General features: G+C 38.3%; 2 protein-coding genes, 1 long non-coding RNA gene and 1 pseudogene across 5 annotated transcripts; 2 read left to right on the top strand and 2 right to left on the bottom strand.

The window, feature by feature from the left end:
* Nucleotides 1-146: 146 nt before the first annotated feature.
* Nucleotides 147-3,356, top strand: LOC131775211 (uncharacterized). The gene is made up of 3 exons (XM_059091313.2): nt 147-288; nt 380-457; nt 1,898-3,356. The coding sequence occupies exon 3, from the start codon at nt 1,961-1,963 to the stop codon at nt 2,828-2,830; it is 870 nt and encodes a 289-aa protein (XP_058947296.2). The 5' UTR covers nt 147-288; nt 380-457; nt 1,898-1,960; the 3' UTR covers nt 2,831-3,356.
* LOC131775214 (uncharacterized) lies at nt 279-3,461 on the bottom strand. Of its 3 annotated transcripts, XR_009339448.2 has the most exons (4): nt 3,421-3,461; nt 2,309-2,556; nt 1,853-2,046; nt 279-1,780 (listed from the first exon to the last, which is right to left on the bottom strand). It is a non-coding gene; the product is annotated as an uncharacterized lncRNA (long non-coding RNA). The 3 variants fall into 3 exon arrangements; XR_010718155.1 differs by having other exon boundaries at nt 279-2,046; XR_010718156.1 differs by having other exon boundaries at nt 279-2,043.
* Nucleotides 3,462-5,931: 2,470 nt separating this feature from the next.
* LOC131775212 (uncharacterized) lies at nt 5,932-9,608 on the top strand (annotated as a pseudogene).
* A 4,045-nt stretch (nt 9,609-13,653) lies between these two features.
* LOC131775199 (nucleolus and neural progenitor protein-like) lies at nt 13,654-22,027 on the bottom strand. The gene is given in 13 exon segments (XM_066170438.1): nt 13,654-14,659; nt 14,662-14,722; nt 14,724-15,515; nt 16,036-16,139; nt 16,981-17,066; nt 17,220-17,311; nt 18,171-18,258; nt 18,679-18,756; nt 19,615-19,643; nt 20,235-20,343; nt 20,607-20,683; nt 20,805-20,956; nt 21,918-22,027. Coding segments are annotated over 13 exon segments (2,118 nt in total). The 5' UTR covers nt 22,021-22,027; the 3' UTR covers nt 13,654-14,312.
* Between the last annotated feature and the right edge of the window lie 1,072 nt (nt 22,028-23,099).

Genomic DNA, 23,099 nt, shown 5'->3' with positions numbered 1-23,099 from the left:
ACCACCCCACCCCGCGCTATGCTGTTTGCACTTAGCGGCTGGTCAGCGGTCACGTTTACCAGGTAAACAAACCGATCGATTCCTGATCACCGTTCTTGTCGATCGGAAAATCAAAATACCAGCGTGATATGGCCGCGAAGATGAAGCAGTTATGTTACTTGATTCGTACTTCATGTTCGAGTCGAAGCTTGGGTGGCACAGGTTATTTCTTGCGGTGGAATCGGCGAGGGGAATTCGAACACTAGTTGTAGTGTTTGAATTTTTGAAAGAAATGGTCGCATGAGGATTGTAAGTTTAACGAACAATTTTAAATTTTGCCGCTTGAATTGAAAGTAAAGTTCATTTGAATTGCTTTCTTATATATTTCTGACGGTTTTAGATTTACCTGCTTGATTTATATCGGTTACGCTTCATGTTGACAAGTCCCTCAAAATGGCGGCCAAACTTGGAAAATTAGGTAAGTTCACGGAGTTATAAAGTTCTCGTAAAGGTCGGGCCGCAAAGTTTTTTTCTGTAGTTATCTTTTCTATGGCACCTACTTCCTAGCTATGTTAGTTGGATCAGTTAAGAACGCCTCACTTTTTCAAAAATTTACCTTGAATTTGATCGGTTTTGGCGTGTTTGATTTAGGCGAACCGATAAGGTGTCATTCAAGTCTTCCTTTTTCCTTGATTGACACGTGATGTTTACGAAAGTCGCCTCGATAGATAAGATAGAGTTAATATACATGGCTGTGGTATTTGTTTTTTGCTGAGTTCCGTAGTTTTTTGTAAATTGTCCTCCAAAGTTGTATGAAATTAAAGTCTTGAAAAGTGTCACGACAAGCCTTCGCTCGAGTGAAATTTAATTTCCGTAAAACTCTGAAAAATAAAGAGATCCGATCAAACTGATTGTGGTTTTAGTATAGGTACATGAATGTCTTACAACACACGAGAAACGAGCGAAATCCGTGTCTCAAGCAAAATCGACCGGACCGCTCTTACAGAGACACACTCTTAAATTTTCGATGAACGGAAGTTTGTTCTAGTAAAGTTTGAATACGAGTGATTAGCGTTTGCAGCTATACGTAGATTCAATCCATTTGAAAGCAAGAGGTTCTTTTCATCAAAGAAAGCGGTCAGATAACAAGTGATACGCTTGCGATGGAAGGCAATTTGGCTATCAATTCAAATACTTGCCAAATGCTTGCATTTTACAGATTTTTTATGCCAAACGTTTTGGGCTATTTGCAAAGCAATATCGATCAAGCCACTTTAAACTGTAAATCACATGTCGAGAGAAGCTCGAGGCATTGAATCTACGCCAGAATTATTCTTCGAGGGGAGGGGGGCTTTTTCCTTTTAAAATTTACGCTGATTTTCCCTGCATTCATCTAACTGGTGTCGGATTTCAGTGGGAGATTTTTTTTTACCAATTATTTTGCATTATCAGCCAGCCTTAACTTTCTTGTAATTTGGATATGGTACAAGGATCACACCACCATGGCAGGAGTGAACTTTAGCCTATCACGTGTAAAATATACTGAGGAGTAAGGCTTTTGTTTACACTCTTTAAAATATTGTGATATTGTTTCTTAGAAGTGTCAAGGATACAACGTACATAAGAAGGCCTTTCCGAGTGTTAGATTTAGTTAATTTTTACTCTCAACATTGGTCACTCATGCGAGGTAAAGGGTTAAGACCATGGCAGCTCACACTTTTCATGAAGTGTCGTGAATTTCAAAACCCCGCAACCTATTTATACGTTCGTTTTCGTGTAAAAATCAGGAGCGCAATATAACCTTGCATAATGATCAATTAACCGCTAATTTATCATATTTGTATTCGTGTAAAAATCAGGAGCGCAATATAACCTTGCATAATGATCAGGTAACCGCTCATTTATCATATTTGTACAGATCTCAAGCCAATACAGCTTATTTCAGCCACGTACTTAGAGAGGAAGACGTCGCTCTCGCATCATGTCCTTAACGGTGTCACCTTTTCTTTTGATATCCATTCTGGATTTAGCCGCAGTCTTTTTCAACGGACGTCTATTACTAAGCTGCTTTAAAGACAAAACAAAGCAGAAGTTTATTCAAAAGTGCCGGATATTAGCAAGTCTTCAGGCCGCTTGCCAAGTTTCAATTCTTGGCGCAGATACCGCAGAGTGGTGGAAAGGTTTCCTCATTCAACCTACAGAGTCCTGTAATGTTTTAAGAGTTCTTTCCCTTTCAATGATGTTTTTCCAAACTTGTAACCTGACGGCAATCATAACAGTGTACTATGAACATCCCATAGGACACGAAAAACGGAGATCATTTTCTTACCTTTTGGTTTACGCATTACTTCTTCTGGGATTCATCGGTTCCGCAATTTTCTTATGGCACTGTTGCTTCTCACAAACGTCTATTTCTCAAGCCGTCGTAGAAGTTGAACTGATTTTAACCATGTGTCTTACCTTCTACCTGCTTTCCGTAGCCTTGGATAAAAACGATGCTGAATACAACAAGGAAGTCACTTCATTAAAATCAGACGCCTCGACGAAGTGGCGTTTTTCGTCATGGTCGTGGAAAGCCTGGAAAGAAAGCAAGAAGTCCTTATTCTTTATCGTTTTGTTTACGGTATGTTTGGTGCTGATTTTCAGCGAAGTGGCCCGCGCTCGTTTCGAAACAGCTTTGTGGGATCGGGATTTGAAAAGAGAAACGTCGTTCGACGGAATTGTTTATCTACTGATTATAAAATTATGTGTGGGAACAGTTTTACCGGTAACCCTGTATGATTTGATTGATTCAAACTATGCCGGAAAGAGAGACAAAGCCACCATATCAATTGTGCCTGCATCAATTTAAAAGGTAACTTCGCCATTAGTTACAGAAACTGAAGTAGACCATCGCTTAATAGCCAGATAGATTCACTCGATCTTTATTTAGGAGTTTTTCTTTTTTTGGAAAGTAAAGAAACACACGGCCTCTTATTTACATTTCATTGACTCTCACTATGTCATGATATTCTTCGTTACTTCTATTTCCTCAAAGGATGTCGATAGGGTTGACGTCAGAGGCACTATATTCGATAGTTTTTGGAAAGTAGAAATTTGAGTGAAGATATCATTTGGGCTAACATCTGGGTAATTAGATTATAAAAAGGGAAATCGTCGATTTGTAATACTAATAGTGCTAAGTTTAGAATTTCTTTGAAAATATTGTTGCCAATGTTGTTAGATCCACGGTGACTAATATTGTTATTATTGTCCAACTGTACTATAAATAAAGAGCGAGTCGAGAACAAATATCGTACGATATTGCACAGTTGCTATTAATTCCCCCTTGTTAGAAATGCGCATAAAATCAAGAGTTGGATAATAAATAACTAGCTCATCAATCGTTTATGTGTGTAGTATTGCTGAGTATATTTACTCGTTGTTTATATTTTGACTCACCTTACGGGCGGAAAGGAAAGGCCTTCTTATGTACGTTGTATCCTTGACACTTCTAAGAAACAATATTACAATATTTTAAAGAGTGTAAACAAAAGCCTTACTCCTCAATATATTTTACACGTGATAGGCTAAAGTTCACTCCTGCCATGGTGGTGTGATCCTTGTATCATATCCAAATTACAAGAAAGTTAAGGTTGGCTGATAATGCAAAATAATTGGTAAAAAAAAATCTCCCACTGAAATCCGACACCAGTTAGATGAATGCAGGGAAAATCAGCGTAAATTTTAAAAGGAAAAAGCCCCCCTCCCCTCGAAGAATAATTCTGGCGTAGATTCAATGCCTTGAGCTTCTCTCGACATGTGATTTACAGTTTGAAGTGGCTTGATCGATATTGCTTTGCAAATAGCCCAAAACGTTTGGCATAAAAAATCTGTAAAATGCAAGCATTTGGCAAGTATTTGAATTGATAGCCAAATTGCCTTCCATCGCAAGCGTATCACTTGTTATCTGACCGCTTTCTTTGATGAAAAGAACCCATTTTAGCGAGTTGTGCATTTCGAAGTTTTCCACGTACATAAGAGAAGCTGTTTAGGTGTCTTCGATTCCGTGGCTATAATTTGTTTTACATCACTCGCTTTCAAATGGATTGAATCTACGTATAGCTGCAAACGCTAATCACTCGTATTCAAACTTTACTAGAACAAACTTCCGTTCATCGAAAATTTAATAAACTTGACATGACACATTGTTGAACACGGTAACTGAAAATAACAAAATTACAAACACGCGAATTAGCATAAAACAACTTGCAACGTATGAGTGAAAGTACTGGAAAACGACAAAGCGAAATAAACAAGGACACTTACAAGACGAATGTGACCAAACCAAAAGACGAAAAAATGAAACCCAAAGCACGATATGTGCCGATATGATACGCAAACTAGACAACTAACCAAATAAATTACGCGCGAACGGAATATGTACAATATGCAAATAAATATAACAATTACAAAACTGGCAACTGACAAAGGACACTTATGAAGACGAGAAACAAAACACTTAACACCAAACTATGAAAAAACAACAAAAACATAATAATACAAATTCTTGCGCCTACACTATGTCCTCTGATTCTACGTTCTTTGAAATTTCAGTTACATGTACCTCTCTAGTTTTTGCTTACTCTAGTTTCTTTAACTTTGTTGTAAGTCTCTTGATGCGGCTGTGGTGAAATTTCACCAGCGCTCCAATAGAGTCACGTTCTGCTTTCTTTCGGATCGAGCTCAGACTGATATCTGATTGAAAAACCTTCATCGATCGCGATGTTCGCCCTTGCGTTGTAACTTAGGATTTTTGGGCATGTGACCTTCTCAAGACGAGCTTTGAAGAATCTGATAGAGTTGTTTCTTAGAAGTGTCAAGGATACAACGTACATAAGAAGGCCTTTGTTATGTACGTGGAAAACCTCGAAAGGGACAACTCGCTAAAAGGGGTTCTTTTCATCAAAGTAAGCGGTCAGATAACAAGTGATACGCTGTGGAAGAAAGGTAAGCTATTTTTATTGAGAATTTGGCCCCTTTTTTTAATTCGTTAAAGCGATCGTAAATATTCCCATACAAACTCTAATAATTCCGCTATGACTGTTATTGCGCAAGATGATCATCTCACAGCTGGAGCTCGGGCCGCCTGTGATCCCATAAGTATTTTTGAATTACATTACCCTCATTGACACTCTTTCCTAAAGCCTTACAAACTTCGGTCTTGTTTTTCAGAAAAAAAAAATGCAGAAAACAGTGAAGAGCAAAGTTACTATCCAGTTAGTATAAAAACAGCACTGCTCGGAGACGTGATAGATAATCGATGTATCGGAGACTCGTAATCATACCAATTCATGCCATTAAATTGTCGAAAGTAAAACTGCAGTCTTGATGACGAGCCTTCTTTGATGGGAGATAAATAGATTATGAGTTAGTTAATGATAATTGGTTTGGTTTGGATGACCGAAAAGATTATATCGTTGTCGAACAACGCGTTACGTTCACGAAGGGCAACGTTGCGTGACGCCCATGTACTATTTAATAGATAATTACTGAGGTTCGCAGCATTATTGGGTATAATCAGTACCTCAGTAATTAACTATTATAATTATTGACCCTCATAAAATCCTATTGTTCTCTCTCTGCCTTACATCGACGATTTCAGTCGCCCCTTCATATTGATGTTTTGGTACACCAACAATGCAACTGGCAAGCATTGTCCAGTAATAATACAAATTGCATAATCCTTTTTCATTCCCCAATTCAGCCATTGTTAACTACTTGCAAAGATGATATAATCATTGACTCTCATGAAATCCTACTATTTTCTCTCTCCAACAATGCAATTAGCACGTATTGTCTAGTAGTTATACAAATTACATAACCCTTTTCATTTCCCGGAATTTAGTCATTGTTAAATCCTTGTAAAGATTATGTAACTTTCCACATCTTTCAGGTGTGTGATTGAATTTCATGCAGACGTAATTTGTTAATAGATAATTACTGAGGTTCGCAGCATTATTGGGTATAATGCAGGCAGCTGAGGCTGAATACTTTCTCAGGCTGAAATCGCCGATATAATGCTGAGAGAGAACAATAGGATTTTATGAGGGTCAGTAATTATTTGGTTTTCACATGCTGACTGACAGAAGCACAAGCTCAGACACAATCAAGAAGAATATCGCTAAATTGGAAATACAGTATTTGCCTATGCATTCTTGCTAAAAATATCGCTGATGGCTTTGATAAAAAGTTGCACTGGTAAAATTTCCGCACAGCCCCATACTATTTTTAAACAAATCTGTTTTCCCAATGGCAATGTAATGTTTTTGTCGTTGTTTTCTCTATCCAAGAACGGAATTCATAATGTGTTCGGAACTTTTACCGTTACACTTGCCGACCACTGCCGCCATGTGCGCTTTGAACATACATCTCTCAGAAGGTTCCTGCCAAAGAAAGTGCTTGCCCCGACAACAGGTAAACTCCTACAATGTGGTTTTATCATCTGAGCTGATCATTGAATAAGAATAGCGTCTATTGTGTTATGCCTCGATCTTCAAAGCCTCCCGACACATGTAAGTGACGCGGACCAAAGTGGCCGGGTATTCTGCAGTTTGGCCGCCAAAGGGTTTCTAAAGTTTACATTTTGAGCGTTAACCCTTTGCCAGAGCAGGCAAGGAAATAGGAATAGGTAAACTTTTATTTGTAGATCAGATTTTTGCTTTGAATTAATGAAGTGAACAGGACCATCAATAACACAAGTGCGCCATTTTCACGACTGTATCGGCAAATTTGGGCTTTCGCTTACCAAAAACCTCAATCAGAATAACTCGTCAAATTCCTCGGGGCGAGAGTGGTTGGTAGACTGATTTTTTTCGTTAATCAGGGCAGCAGCTTTTGTTTAGAACCGTGCATCGTGCTTTTGCATGCGAAATTATTTTGCCGAATTGTTCTGAAAAAATTGCTAATTCGCGTTTTTTATCTCATTTGAGTGCAGCTTTCGAACGGTCATTTGTCACGGTATTTGCATAAGCCATTCAGTAAACATTGTAATAGGCTAGTTGATCATTTCTTATCCCTTTTGGCGGTCTTACCTTACAGGTAGAGTTTGGTTACCTTTTCCTTATTACGATCGTGAATTTGACATAGAGACAGATGTTTTTGCGTAAACTGCGGTTTGTGGCTAGATATCGGTATATTTTCATAATGATTAATTACGAAGAAAATGACTCTACCCTATAAAAATTGATCCCGTATAGGAATTTCCTGGAAATATCTCTCCTTTATACTTTTATCCATTTAATACTCTCGTTTTTAGACTAAATCCATGTAGAATTCCCGATCAGGAAAATAGTTTTCAGCTTTTAATTTAACTCGTGTGACACCTCTTTTTCTTAGAGGTGACTTGAGCTGTAAACATGTAGTACTTTTCATCTTCCGCACTGAATTTGTAATTAGATAACTTATACGACTAGCGCGTAGAAATGAAAAAAGACATTTCCTAAAGCGTCAACATCACGAAGGTATATACTTAGTATGCGAACTCCGTTCTGCGTGGCCCAACGTGATTCGCTATTTAAGTGTAAAAGTATGACGAAGGCTAGAGATTGACCGCTCCGTAAGTGTCACCTTTATAAGCGGTGACCCCCACTTTCCTTGAGAGATCAGAGCTAGTCCCCGTTATAATAACTAGTGCAGTAATAAGGAATATAGAAAGAGACGACAAGACAACGAGTGTTAGAGTAAATTTTTACTCTCAACATTGGTCACTCATGCGAGGTAAAGGGTTAAGACCATGGCAGCTCACACTTTTCATGAAGTGTCGTGAATTTCAAAACCCCGCAACCTATTTATACGTTCGTTTTCGACAAATCAGGAGCGCAATATAACCTAGCATAATGATCAGGTAACCGCTCATTTATCATATTTGTACAGATCTCAAGCCAATACAGCTTATTTCAGCCACGTACTTAGAGAGGAAGACGTCGCTCTCGCATCATGTCCTTAAACGTGTCACCTTTTCTTTTGATATCCATTCTGGATTTAGCCGCAGTCTTTTTCAACGGACGTCTATTACTAAGCTGCTTTAAAGACAAAAGAAAGCAGAAGTTTATTCAAAAGTGCCGGATATTAGCAAGTCTTCAGGCCGCTTGCCAAGTTTCAATTCTTGGCGCAGATACCGCAGAGTGGTGGAAAGGTTTCCGCATTCAACCTACAGAGTCCTGTAATGTTTTAAGAGTTCTTTCCCTTTCAATGATGTTTTTCCAAACTTGTAACCTGACGGCAATCATAACAGTGTACTATGAACATCCCGTAGGACACGAAAAACGGAGATCATTTTCTTACCTTTTGGTATACGCAGTGCTTCTTCTGGGATTCATCGGTTCCGCAATTTTCTTATGGCACGGTTGCTTCTCACAAACGTCTATTTCTCAAGCCGTCGTAGAAGTTGAATTGATTTTAACTATGTTTCTTATCTTCTACCTGCTTTCCGTAGCCTTGGATAAAAACGATGCTGAATACAACAAGGAAGTCACCTCATTAAAATCAGACGCCTCGACGAAGTCGCGTTTTTCGTCATGGTCGTGGAAAGCCTGGAAAGAAAGCAAGAACTCCTTATTCTTCACCGTTTTGTTTACGGTATGTTTGGTGCTGATTTTCAGCGAAGTGGCCCGCGCTCGTTTCGAAACAGCTTTGTGGGATCGGGATTTGAAAAGAGAACGTCGTTCGACGGAATTGTTTATCTACTGATTATAAAATTCTGTGTGGGAACAGTTTTACCGGTAACCCTGTATGATTTGATTGATTCAAACTATGCCGGAAAGAAAGACAAAGCCACCATATCAATTGTGCCTGCATCAATTTAAAAGGTAACTTCGCCATTAGTTACAGAAACTGAAGTAGACCATCGCTTAATAGCCAGATAGATTCACTCGATCTTTATTTAGGAGTTTTTCTTTTTTTGGAAAGTAAAGAAACACACGGCCTCTTATTTACATTTCATTGACTCTCACTATGTCATGATATTCTTCGTTACTTCTATTTCCTCAAAGAATGTCGATAGGGTTGACGTCAGAGGCACTATATTCGATAGTTTTTGGAAAGTAGAAATTTGAGTGAAGATATCATTTGGGCTAACATCTGGGTAATTAGATTATAAAAAGGGAAATCGTCGATTTGTAATACTAATAGTGCTAAGTTTAGAATTTCTTTGAAAATATTGTTGCCAATGTTGTTAGATCCACGGTGACTAATATTGTTATTATTGTCCAACTGTATTAAGTAGTGTATAAAAAAAGAGCGAGTCGAGAACAAATATCGTACGATATTGCACAGTTGCTATTAATTCCCCCTTGTTAGAAATGCGCATAAAATCAAGAGTTGGATAATAAATAACTAGCTCATCAATCGTTTATGTGTGTAGTATTGCTGAGTATTTTTACTCGTTGTTTATATTTTGACTCACCTTACGGGCTCGTCAAAATTAAACGGTACAACTCTTAAAAATATTCAGTGATACCACGCGTTAAACCGACTGATAAGTCTGTGAATGTCGTTTCAGTCTTTCTCTTTCTTTGATAAGAATATTGATTGATTTTTTCTTTATAATATTGCCTGTTGCAAATTCGTAATTCGTCATAATATATTTCAATACTCTCTTAGGCTTCCGTAACAATCGTTTCCTTTTCCTTTTCGCGGGAAAAACGTGAGCTGAGTAGCAGTAGCACACAAGGATCAGTCGAAAGAGAAAAAATCTTCCGAAGCGGGTAGGAAGTGAAGGATAATATGCTGAACATTATTAACAGAAAGGCATCCCAGTCCCATGTCGCAGATATCACTAGTTCAAACGCTCAAGACGATTCCTGAAGTCACATTTTTCTATACAAAGAGAAAAATATATATTTTAATTCTGAGATTCACTTTCCAAGTGGTGAGCCATTTGAGACGCGACATCAATTACAACCATTAAAAAGCAAAGTTAGGTAGGAGATCTTTATTCACATGAAATTTACAAATCATGTTTTACTTAGCTGTCCTTCGCAACAATCTTGAACTTCCATTTGGCAGGAACCTTCGTGAAAGTAAAAATTCTGCTGAACTGTTTCAAGTGAAGGCAAAACAAAGACTAACAAGCCAGTTGGTGTTTAAAGGGGTCTTGAATTTTGCGGCTAACAGTTAATTTTCGGTTAATTTAAGGCTAACGGTTAATATCTTTCTATTGTAATACCCAGAAAAAGTTTTTTTTATCGTTAATTGTTTCTAAGACTAAAGGTTAAAATTTGTCTATATTTTCGCTTAATTGTGAACTGTTTTTGCTTGCATCCGGAAGTCTGAAAGACGCATAAAATAAAGACTACTCTTTTGAATGACGTGGGACTTTTCAAAAACGCTTAATACGAAAAAGTGAGTCGGAACGATGTAATAAACCATTCTTTTATACAATGTGCGCCGTCAAAGTCCTTTGTTTTGTGGTATTGGTGACATGTATAAACACTTGTTACCATGACCTTTTCTTTTCGTAGAAGCGAAGAAATATATTGATATGTCACTAAATACTTTAAAATGCGTCTCAAAAGCTTCATGAAAAAATTTAGTGTTGTCTTCATTTTTATCAAAACTTTTTCTTTAATCTTTCTGTATTCATCAGATCTTTAATGAAGGCGAATGAATAAACTGTGATGCTGCGTCGTTGGGAGAGTATCAAGGTAATTTGTTGTTATTGGCCACCATAACTGAAGTTTCAAAGCTGACATTAGCCCTTTGTCAGAGCGAATCACGCGAAGCGTCAGCTTTGAAAATCTTCACGGCGGCCAATTTACTTTATCAACTCAGTTGATAATATCAAATTACTTTAATGAAGTTAGATTCTTTAAAGCTTTGAGGAGTAGCAGAACTGGATTGCGTGACAAAGATAAGTTGCTGACTAGAGTATTAATTTGCGTGCCATTCAATACTTATGGTATCAGACCACTGGTGCTTCTATTATACTTTTGAATACTTTAAAATATCACAATATCATTGTTTTCGTTGATCGCGTGCGGGAAAAAGAACCGAGAACCGAGTTATGATTTGAAAATAAAAAGATAAAACTAGATCCCCCCAGTCCCAAACAGTTCGCGACTCCCTCTCAGTTAGCCGAAGGAGTTCGTTTAAACAATCATGGTTTCCACAGCCTTTTCATCGTCAAAGCTGGACTGTTCAATTAAGTCACTGAATGTAACAGGCAAAATAATTCCCACAACAAACCTCATGATGAAATCGTAAATAATTTCAGAATTTGTGACCATCAATGCATGTTTTTCTCGATCGAGAAGAAAGCCGCTGAGAACCATCACCAAGCACAGAAGTAACGTAGCTATAAATAAAGTGGGCCGTTTGTTTTCCTTGCAAATGTTCCACAGCACCTCGCAGTCTATAAAAACTTTTGAAGTAGTGTCCTCGAAGTCGTCTTTGAGATATTTGAAACCCGCAGCCAACAACAGAATGATGAACGACGCAATGAAAATAAATCGGACGGTGATGAATACCGTTACTGAAATATAATAATGAGGAAAACAACTAAACCACCAAATCATTGAGGAGCCAATCAACCCAAGAGTCACTGCTGCTGCTATTTTCAGTTTTGAACATCTGTCTTGGTGTCGAAATGTGACCAGTGGATGTTCAGAATCAATGCACAGAATCGCTGTCAAGTTGCAGGCCTGAACGAACGTGAAAGAAATCGAAAACAGTTTGACAACATCACACGGTTGTCCTGGATTGTAACTACGATCGTTGAAAATCCGCCACGAATCAACTGCTCCAGTGATCACAATCACAAACTGGCAAGCACACTGGAAAATGGACAATCCTCTACAGTTTTGAAGAAACTTGTATTTCGTTTTGTCTTTGAAGCAGTATGTTAGCATCCGCATGTTAAAGTAAACTCCTACAAAATCAAGGACTGCTAGGAGAAGGAAATGTGTCAAACTCATGATTTCTAAGTTCACCTGATTGGTATTATTTTCCGCGACAGTCGGAGGTTTACTTGCTGCGTGAGCAGACAACTATTAATGAGTTCTTTTGCGATACGCGCTTGACTTTTGCTCTAATGATAGTGTGAGAACTGCGGAGAGTTATTCAACCAATCAGAATAAAATATTCTTCAGTAATTAGTCGGTGGACCAATGGGAGGAAAATTAAGATTATAGGAAACCCTGAGAGCAAGACAGAGTTCTTAATCGCTTTTAACAAAGTTATTGCGTGCGTCCAAAAATCTGAATATTGCCTGAAAACAAGATATTGGTGTGAGTGCAGATATTTCGTCCAAATTATATAGGAAGGCAACACTAGTATGTGTCAGGAGGTCGGGTTAGTATTTTTCAGCAAACATATGGGGCTTTTGAAATAGGTGGTTCTTCTGATCAAAAACAATCAATGCTTTATATATATGATTAATCAAGATTAAATACTCGTGCTAACTTAAAAACACCAAAAGGTAAATTTCATACTCATCAAAATCTTATTAGGCGCTGTTGAACACAATCCACAAACCGGTCAACCTGCTATGAATGTCATTTGAACGTTTTACCCTAAGTTTATTCCACTTATATTGTTTTGTTTTGTGTTTTTTTTTGTTGTTGTTGTTGCTGCGGTTTTTTTAAAATAAGTAGCTGCATCCACATGCAGTATCCTCCTTGGATCACGGAATCGTCCTACTAATACTGCTACTGTTGTGAACGATTTCAAGTTCGCGTATGTGCGAATGTTGAAAGCCAACTAGACGAGGTGTCACACATGGAGTAATTTGAAAATTAATGACAAATGTTAGCATTTATTGTGATGAATTTTAAAATATTATTTAAAATCAACAGCGTACGGTAAATCAATAAGCTTTGTGTTCAGAAAGTCTTAAGTTTTCCCTCTTCCTTCCTTTGTTTCATTTCACCTCGTTAATCCATCAGTCACGTAAACCTCAGCGCCTCCCAGGGGCAGAGAGGTCAGGATTTCAATTGACTGATGCACAAAATGTTTCACTCATTTGGAACTTTTGCGTACCACTAGTTGTTCCATTGTCTTCCATTAAAATTTTGCGCGGGATATAAGCGCGCGGCCAGCGTAAATTGACCTTTCCATTTAGTTTACTCTCGTCTGACGTTTGATGCCTTGCGTGGCAAACGGCATATTTTGGCGTCATTTATTTTGCGCCTTACAGGCGAGCGAACCTATGACGAAGTGTGAGGAACAGTGAGGATAAAATATTTTTATCCGTTTGTTACTCAAAATTTCGTTGCCAACTAACAACTTTTCGGATCTTGAAAGTTAGAAATCTCCAGGTGAAAGTCTTTTGACAGCATTATGATCTTGCGACGCTTGGTTACCAGTCGTGTCATACTCAGTAAGTCGAGTCATTTCGTACCCATACTAATAAATCATGTTTTCTATGTTAAGTACGCTCAGTGTGTTGGCCAAGTAATAAGTACTTCCTCAGATGTCACAGAATCGTGGAATGGTTTCAGTAATCAGGAAAGATCTCTAGCAATATCTCCCAAGTTCTGTGCCTTTCTATGGTGTTCTTCCAAACTTGCAATTTGACGGCGATTTTAACGGTCTATCATGAATATTTGGTGGGGTACGAAAACGAGATTTCTTTTCGAATCTCCGAACGTCCGCAGCGCTTATTTTGGGTCTCGCTGGTTCTTAAATGATCTTGTGGCACAATTGTTTGGTTAAAGCACCCATTTCTCAAGCGGCCATCGAAACTGACAATGTTATTCATTGCTTTGCTACTAGTTGCGGCTCTGGCTCAAAACAACGACGAAGGTAAACTCAAAATTACGTCACTAGAATCAGACGTTACAAAGAACCCGACCTTTTTGGCTGTGAAAGTTTCTTTTCTTATTCTTGTGGAATATGTGGAGCTGCCGAATCACGCAGAGACATACTTTTGCTTCTTTCTCGCCCCATTCCTTCGCATGACTACCAGTGCCCTCATGCTTTTGAAAACGAAAACAAATAGCCTGCCGTGCGCATAGAAAAGAAAGATGTCTATAGGATCGACAGATAAAAATATAGCTTAAGGACGAATTAACCACTGACTACGAGCAGCTTCTTTTCCCCTGTTAGTCCGAAGTGTAAGTCAAAAGCATTCGTCTCATTTCTCGGAGTTCGCGCTGCGCAAAATCATTATAATTTTTTCGCTGATTCCTTTTTCCGGTCAAACACACCTGCACCCTTCTCGCATCTTGTTTTCTGAACACCTGCTACACATGAGCAGTTTTTGTCCCTCTGATGATGCTATGAAAAGCCCCATTTTACTCAACATTGCCGTACATAAAGCAAACAAATTTTGTTGGGCCAAAAGCGTCGATTATTTAATCACTCAAAACGCTAAAAATCTGGTCAATGTCATTCATATAATCTGCATGTTCTGCTGTTCCTTTTCTTCTGCGTTTTCTCCCTTTAAGTATCGCATTCTGTTTGGTCTCCGTCTCTTGTTTTGTGTCGTGTTTTCCAGTTTTTCTCTTTCTTTTTTCCAATGTAAGTGTTTCATTTCTACCGTAGGTTTTGTTGTTGTTCTCTCCCGCCTCTGTTGCGTGATAGCTTGTTCCGAGGTTCAGCGTCTCTTCCACTCCTTTCGAGTTTATATTATGGCCTTGAATTCTTGGCTTCTCCATAGCAAATTCATCTTCGCCAATTTTTTTCTGTTTCCCTTTCTTTCCCATTTCATCGCGACTTTTTTTGCCTTTCCTTGTAATCTTTTGAACTGCATCTTGCCTTGCAGCTATTTTCCTTTTCCTTCTTCGGTTTAATAATTCTATTCCTCCATCATTGTAAGCTTCTTTTCTTCTTTTTTTCGCAAGAGTGCCATCCTTGATTTTGCTTCCATGTCTCCGTTTCCTCAACGTTTTCGTTTTCGCTTCGTTAACAGTTCCATCCTTGCTGTGTTCCTTTGTGGTCTCCGCTTTTAAAATTGTGCCATCTTTTCCACTATGTTTCTGTCGCTTTTTCATTTTATTTCCATCTTTTTCCCTTGAGACCCCTTTGCTTGACCCCTCCATGTGGCTCTTGATTTTCCTTCGATGTCTCCGTTTCCTCACCGTTTTTGTTTTCATTTTCGCCTCTTTAACAGTTCCATCCTTGCTGTGTTCTTTTGTAATATCCACTTTTAAACTTGTGTCATCTTTTCCACTCTTTCTCTCTTGTTTCTTTATTTTCCTTCCTTCATTCCCTCCTGCCGCACCTGTGCTTGATCCTGTCACGTTCCCCTTAGCCTTCCGACCACGTTTCGCTAACTTCCTTCGCTTAGCCCTCTCTACGGCTTGTTTCCAAGTTTTATTTCCAAATAAACACGTCTTTGAATATGAGCGTCTTCGAAGCCCGGCTCTTTGAAGAGGCCTTTTTAACTTCTCTTTGATCCTTGTTCGTGTATTGGAAACCTCACTGGCTATCATCTCTGCTCCTTCCTTCTTAGAGTCTAACTTTGCTGTCGATTCCCTTTTCAGCTCTTCAGGTTTTTCACTAAATAATTTTCTTCTAGGCTGGAAATCCTCATCTATCGTTGACGCGTTTCGTTGCTAATGGAATTTAAAATATATTGGAGTGAATCAGAATTTACTCTCGATTTTTTACCGCTTTGAAATGACTTCTCCATTTACAAGATCAAGCGATTAACAAAAGGGGGTCTCAACTGAGTCAAAAAGGCAAACGAAAAAAAAAAAGAAAGAAAGAAAAAGTAAAAAAAGAGAAAAGAAACACGCACGCACACCGTGCACTCACGAAATAACCGTCAAAGTAGAGAATTTTACGTTAACTGAGAGTTAACCTCCTTCAATTCAATATGCCCCACTCTCCTACATAAAGAATTGTTTGCGTGTATGGTGCCCCTTACATTAAACGCCATTCGCGGCCTAACGCGCAAGGAAAGGATAGCTGAACCCGATAAGCACTGCAAAGCTCTTCAAAACTGGATTCGCCATCGAAAAGACCTCCGAGCAAAAGAAAATAAAAGGGGTACTACGACACAATCAACAGAGTTTTAACTGGTCTGCCGGCTACCAAAGCTCATTTGCAACCGATGCATGTACTGAACTATACCTTCAGTGATTTGGTGATTTCGTCAGGAACGTACGACTCCCCAAAGTCAACTGGTGATTTTGTCAACGAATCGACAATTGTTTCGGAGATCCTGGATGAAGAGTCTAAAGGAAATTGTACATAGGTTAACATTTCTTCAAAAAATAAATCTTTCAGCTGAAGCGTATAAACACTATGAAAGAAGAGAGTGTCGTGCAGTGAACTGGACGCTCAAAAACCAATTTGTTTCATAACACTTTAATTTGCAATAATGATTAACAGGCAACTTCTCCCCACAGTTTCAATACATTATACAGAGAATGGAAAAACTTATCAGCAGTAAGGTGTCATCTTCATTATAGAACTTTTATAGTTCTTTTACCTAGTCTATATTGAAAACATGGAGGTCCAACAGTTAGAGCAGTGGAGGTCTGGGTTCGAGACCTAACCGGGTCACTGTCTTATGTTGTGTTCTTGAAAAAGACATAATGTCTCTCTCCGCCCAAGAGTATAGATGAGTAACAGAAAATTTTCGGGAAGCCTGACAGCAAGGTGAGGGGAAGGGAGGGGTGTGGGGAACCTGCGATGGACTAACATCCTATCCAAGGGGGGGAAGGATAGTAATACTCTTAGTTGCTTCATTACACGAAGGCCGCAATGAACTCTGGCACCTTACGAACCACTTGGCTTGTGTATAGACTTAACCTTACCGTTTTTTTAAAAACCTAATTTGTAAGAAAATGTTCAGTAACGACGACGGTTACTTGGACTCTTTGACCGGACTGTAGAACTCAGAAAACCATGAACGGCAGAATGTTATTTTGTTCCAGGGAAAGTGCCAATCAGGCGCGAGAAAACTAAACAGCAAACAGAAATGGTAACTAGCTCCGGATTTGAAGCTTCCCCGTACGTCTTGAATTATATCGTGATTGTTCATAGTTTTCTAAAACTCACTGTAACTGTTACCTTGAAGATGACCTCTTGGTGTTGATCCAAACAGTTTATCCAAAGCTCCAGGTGTTGACGACTTCGCAGGTGGAGTCCTAGATGTGCTGTACGGGAACAGGAAAAAAAACAGAAAAAAGTCATGTATTTGCAAACTCTATTTGGCCGAATGGTTACCACCTGTGGACGTATCATTTAGTTTTTACCTTTCTACATCTGAAAGAAAAAAAATGCACTAAATACAACAACAGCAACTGCACCTGTTCAGCTTTTGATTGGAGCGTTCACCTTCCAATGGGTGAAGCCATATTTTGAGACTGTTCGGAAGATCTTTTGCCTCAGGACTTTCTTCCTGACAATGAAAAGTTTCATGCCTTTTTCAGTATAGACCACGAACAATCCCTCCCTCTTAGCTAATTCTATAAAATAAGTCAAAAAAAAGATTAGCGAAAAAAAAGTGATGTTATCGCGCCGTGCTGAACTCTGGGAGTGAAGCGCACGAAAAGTACTCACTCCCAGAGTTCAGCGCAGCGTCCTAGCATCAATTTTTTTTCTTTTTGGTTAAATTTCTTTCGACTCGCGCGATGGAATCCACCAAAAAGGTAGGACTAATGGTAGTCTCCTATAAGTACAAGATATAGGTAAAATTATTTTGAGATTCTCTCATAAAATGCAGTCTGATCTCTTCTACTGATCTATCTTCACTCGCCTTACTTTTATGAAATTTTTCGAGGGAGAACAACTACAGCCCTTCAGCCAATCACTTAGAAGAGGTAAATCAGAAAAGTGAAGAATGGGGAGATTTCTGCAGCTACGAGATTTTTCGTACTCAAGTGAACGTTTCCTCAAAAGTCTTAGTAACTTTACAGGCGCGAAAGGGCGATTTTTAAGAAACCTGTTCGCATTCAAGATCGAGATATTGATAGGCTTGAGACTCAAACATGCAATAAAAAAACAAAAGCCAGTGCTTTTTCTTAGCTGAGACACCCACTATTATCCCCTTAAATAGTGATTTAAATATGGCTTCAGGCTCGTAAATTTACCGCTAATTTCAAGAAACAGGTGTTAAGAGCATTAGTCCTCGACATTCAGATTCGTCTCGTGCAGAAAAATGGAAACATCTACTATTTCAAGTTGCCTTTCACTTTGACAGTCTGAGGGTAAAATCTAGTACCAATGTGGTGGGCCACTTCCCACGTTCTAATTCTCACCGTCTTCGTATTTTCTAAGAGACTAATCCATGGGAAAAGAACGTCGTAACACTGTGATAAGGAGTGCATAAAATCTTTTAAAAAGACCCTAAAAGGAGAGATCAGAAATCAGATAAATTTACAAACGCTTCTACAGCTACTCTAATGCGGACCTAGCATATATTTCCCCGTATCCTTAAACGGACCCACAAAATGTCTCCTAAGCGCAAAAATACTTTTGTTTTCACATTATTGCTTACACTGTTTAAGTTGTAACAAATATATATTTAATTTGTAATAAAATATGTTTAACTTCTCGCCATTTCTTGCCTCTGTTGTCTGCTCTTAGACCTCTTTATCAAAAACCTTTGCGCCAAATGACAGAAAAATAACTTTTTTTCAGAATGTTTACCTTGACCTAAAATCAGTCGAGGAAAAAATGCACCTAGGGATTTTGTAAAATGCGAATTGCAATACTGTAAACAATGCTATTAGTACCTTCTTGCGATCAAGACAAATGGATACTCACCACACCCTACTTAAACTTGAAACACACGTCAAGTGGAAAGTTACAAAAAAGCCTTTGGTCAACTCCGCGCAAGAATACCTAACAACAGTTAAGGGTTGGATCTTATGGATTCCATCACCCCCCTCTTTACACAAAGTGTAAGTTTAACAATGTTCTCTTTTGGCATTGCTCTTAGCACACTGTACTTCCTTCCACAACTCCCCATATTTCTTGATTCTGGAGCGGACCATTCAACCCTTTAACTCCCAGAAGTGACCAACATGTAACTTCTCCCTATAATATCCATATGTTTTCTAGCAAACAGTTGATGAGAATACTCACACATCAAGAAGAAGTTTTTATCTTGATCTTACAACAAATTCTCGTAACTAGTTTGCAAGGAATTGAGTAGCAGCAAGAAGAGAGAATTGACAGTCAAGATCTTAGGAGTTAAAGGGTTAAACACTTTCCTACTACCTTCACTTTTATCATTTTTTTAACACTCTAAACACAAACATCAGTTTGCATATTCTTCATATTCCTCAAGGAGAATTTGTTTAACAATCAAGAGCTTCTTTAGGTGGCAAACATTTCTATTATCATTGTGACCTTAATGTGCAATTCAGGGGAGTGAGGAGAAATAAGATGTCAGTCACTTGAAAGGGTCAACATACATGTTCGTACATTTTACAGATATTCCTGACAATCTATATCCAGAACCTACACTGAATCTGTGGCTGTTTAAGGTACAAATGTGCTAACAAATCCAAGTCACAAAGCATTCTTTAGTGTACCATGTTAAACACATAAATCCAACTTTACTTTCATCAAACAACAACAAAAGCACCAACAACAATTCAGGCAGACCAGTCATTATCATTCATCATAAATGAGTTCTTGTTGTAAAAGGATTTCATAAAGTTCTACTATCTAATAAAGTAGTGGAAGAAAGGATACAGAAATGTCTGTTGGCATAAAGACAATATCTATGGAAAAATTCAACAACAAAAAATTAAAACAATTACTCTAACAATAACTAATATTTTGGCCAGTCAAACAATTTAGCCAGAGCTGGTTGTCAGAGCCACAAAATCAGTGATTCAAATGATAACTGTGAGTAAACAATGGGATAAAGGGGGTAGGTTTCTAAACAACCTGTAGGGCTGGGTTAGTGGGGGGGGGGGGGGGGGGAGGGGGTTAGCAACACAATTTGGGAATATAAAATGAGTTGATAGTGTGAAGTGGCCCCTGTAAGGAGTTCCTAAGGAATTAGCCCTTCCTCATGGCAAACGTGTGGGCTCATGCTGGAAACTTCAGCTTTACAATCTCTTAACAGAGGCCACTTTTCATTTATTTATCAACTTAATTGATAAAACCAAAAAAATCAATGAATTAATATCAATATGGATAATAATTATTCACCTGTGCCCCCTATAGGTGGAAAAAAAATGTGTCAGCTGAAGGATTTTTCATCATACTTTTTTTTTTCGAAAGACATTTTGAGGGGACTTTACATATCCAGGAGGCTTACAAACACATTTGGCATTCTTCAACAAAAGACAGAAAAGAAAGGGCACCTGAAATGTAAGCTGAGCTGCTCCAACAAGACAACCAAGAATACTGACAACAGATCCAAAAGAAGGAAGGGTTGATGGTGGTTTAACAAAAAACCCATTCTTGGAAAGCCTATAAGAAAAGAGAACTTCACACTTCGCCTGCATTTTCTGCTTATTAAAACCTCTAACTTGTGCAAGTTTTTTTTAAATATGTAACATCTCCATACACCATCCATCCACACATTATCCAAGTGATGAGAACAGTAATGAGAGATATATTTTAATGAGGAAACAGAGAATGTTTCTGAATGTTTTTTCAGCATTTTCACTCTACATATGCCGACTTAAACAATCAACAGGATTCTGTTTAAAAGTTGTAGATTGACTGTATACCTGGGAAAGGTGTTTCTTAAATCAATCATCTTGTTATAAATTTCTGTTTCTCGCAGCCTGCTCAGACTTTTAACAATCTGTAAATAAGAATGTATACAGAAAAGTGAAAGAAGTTCTGTTTAGCTGAGGAACAAAACTTAACTGCAGGAATGGAAAGTATTTATCTCATATGTACATTCAATTTAATCATGATAGTACCCTTTTCAATCCTTGAAAATAGAATTGCTTTCTGTGCTGGTTTCCATTTCTATAAACAACTCTCTTGATGATGGCAGCCTCTGACCAGAGATGTGGTAGCTTTGCTTTAAAGACAAGAGAGTTCAGCTTGCTGATAGTGTCTTTTATGTCATCTAAAAAAAAAAATAATAAGTAGAAAACATCAATATTTCCACAAGCTTGATGCTAACTCTCATAAGACTACTGCAATTAAGAGGGGTACCAGTAGAACATCTTGCAGCTGAAAAGAAGTTCATTAATTTGACTCCTATTCAAAAGTGACCCCATGGCAATTCACTACAAACCCTGTAATTCATGGAACAACACAAATGTTGTGAATAGGCATGTGTACATTTTGATAACTTGATAGGATCAATTTTTCCTAAATCAATGGATCAGCTCAAAAAGTACAATGGCCTTGTGTTCTTAAACAATCCCAGAGACCTATACATTACTTGCATACTGGTTATTTTGATTTGGCCAATCACAACTCTTTTACAAGCCTGGTGGCCTACCTGGATAGTGATTGGAAGGGGAAATTTCAGGAAACTTTGATCAACTTTTATTTCTGAGAAAACACCTTTGGAAGTATTTATATGTACTCTGATCTAAGGAAAAACGAAAATCCTATATGATCCTCATTCAAGAGTCATTTTAATTTCCTAATAGAAATTAATCACCGGATCCATCTACGGCACAAGGCAAACAGGACACGTTTTACCGTTAGGTACCCCTAACTTTGTTGTTCCTTTCATTTATTTGTTTGCATATTTGTTTCAATGCCGTGCACGCGACATGTACATGTGACAGTGAGACAATACCAGATCAACAGCTTCATTCATCCCACGTGTGCGCGAGATTAAGATAATCCAAAATTCTGTAATTAATGTACTCATTATAAATAGCGAATCGTCGTTTATCTCAATTAAACACAGGTCTGATTTCCCGAAGACTAAACCAAGGATAGTTCCGTAACATTGTGGCACGTGAAAGATGGAGAGATGTGGGTGATTCGGTTGCGTACGCTGTATGTTTGCATCGAACGCTCTATCGGGGCAGATCTTATCATTGGTGAAGTGTTATTAAAAAATTTACCTTCATCTACTCTCTCCTTGCAAATGTATTCCTGAGAACATATCTGCAACGAGCTATACAATTCCCTGTGGTTCCAAAACCCATTCATCAAAACGTCCGCCATATTGTTATGTTATTCTTCGACGAGTTACCGCTGGTCAACGAGAATTATGTCCTTCAATCCGCCTCAACCCCAGTCTTCACATATAGGGAACGCTTGCTCGAGAAAGCCCGTGTGCTCAGTTGCTGAGGAATTATACCAACATTCTGTGATTCTACAGCTGTCCCTGCTGTTATCAAGCCGGTTACCGCTCTTTTTGTTGTCCGATTCCATGTACGAAGGAATCCTTAAATGTAATGACCACGAAACATATCTGCTCAGTTTGGCTTTGAACAACGCAATTTACCCTACGAATTTGCGTTAAGTTGTTTAGAAAGATTATAAAACCAACATTTTTATGAGAAATTGTTTATCTCCAGAATTTTGTGAACTCTATGCAGAATCAAAGCAAAAAGCTTCCTTCTTTTAATCCTTAAATTCTACTCAAAAATGCCCATCTGCGCGCGCGAATGAAGACAATCTCTGGTTCTTCTTAGATTGATGACTCGTCGCTTATTTGACGTCACGGCTGAATTAAAAACGCATATGAAAATAGTATTAGCCATCTTCTCGTTCAACAACAAATATATCATTGCTTTACTGGACTTTTCAATGGTGCGGGTGAAGATGTGCCATGGTGGTGAGATTATTTTAATTTTCAATTTCGATCAGGTGGCAAATCGTGAATCTATGATTGTGATTGCTTTATTTTGCAGTTTAACATCCGAGGATTTACGCTTCACCGAAAAGAGCTATATACTTCGTTATCATTACTTTTGGTTACACTTCTTTTTGGCGCCCTAGTTAACGACTTTGTTGCAATCATAGACGTGGAGATGCCTGAGAACTCGACTCACGAGTTCACCTTTGTGATCCTGGTAAGTATCACGATGGGTAAAGACGGAGTATGTATAGCATACAGATACGACTTCTTTTTAAAATCCCAGCGAGCGTGAGGTATATATGTATATATACATATACATAGTTACGTGTATAATCATAAGCTACTGGAATATCAGCTGAGATTTAATCAGTTATAAAATCCTAAATTATTGAACCTGTTCGTGCAAGCATACCGCTTAAGATGATTTGCCGCCGATATC

Source organism: Pocillopora verrucosa, chromosome 7 (genome assembly GCF_036669915.1).
Source record: "Pocillopora verrucosa isolate sample1 chromosome 7, ASM3666991v2, whole genome shotgun sequence".
NCBI lineage: Eukaryota > Metazoa > Cnidaria > Anthozoa > Scleractinia > Pocilloporidae > Pocillopora > Pocillopora verrucosa.
Note: the sequence above shows the minus strand (reverse complement) of the source record. Positions and strands in the feature narration are given on the sequence as shown.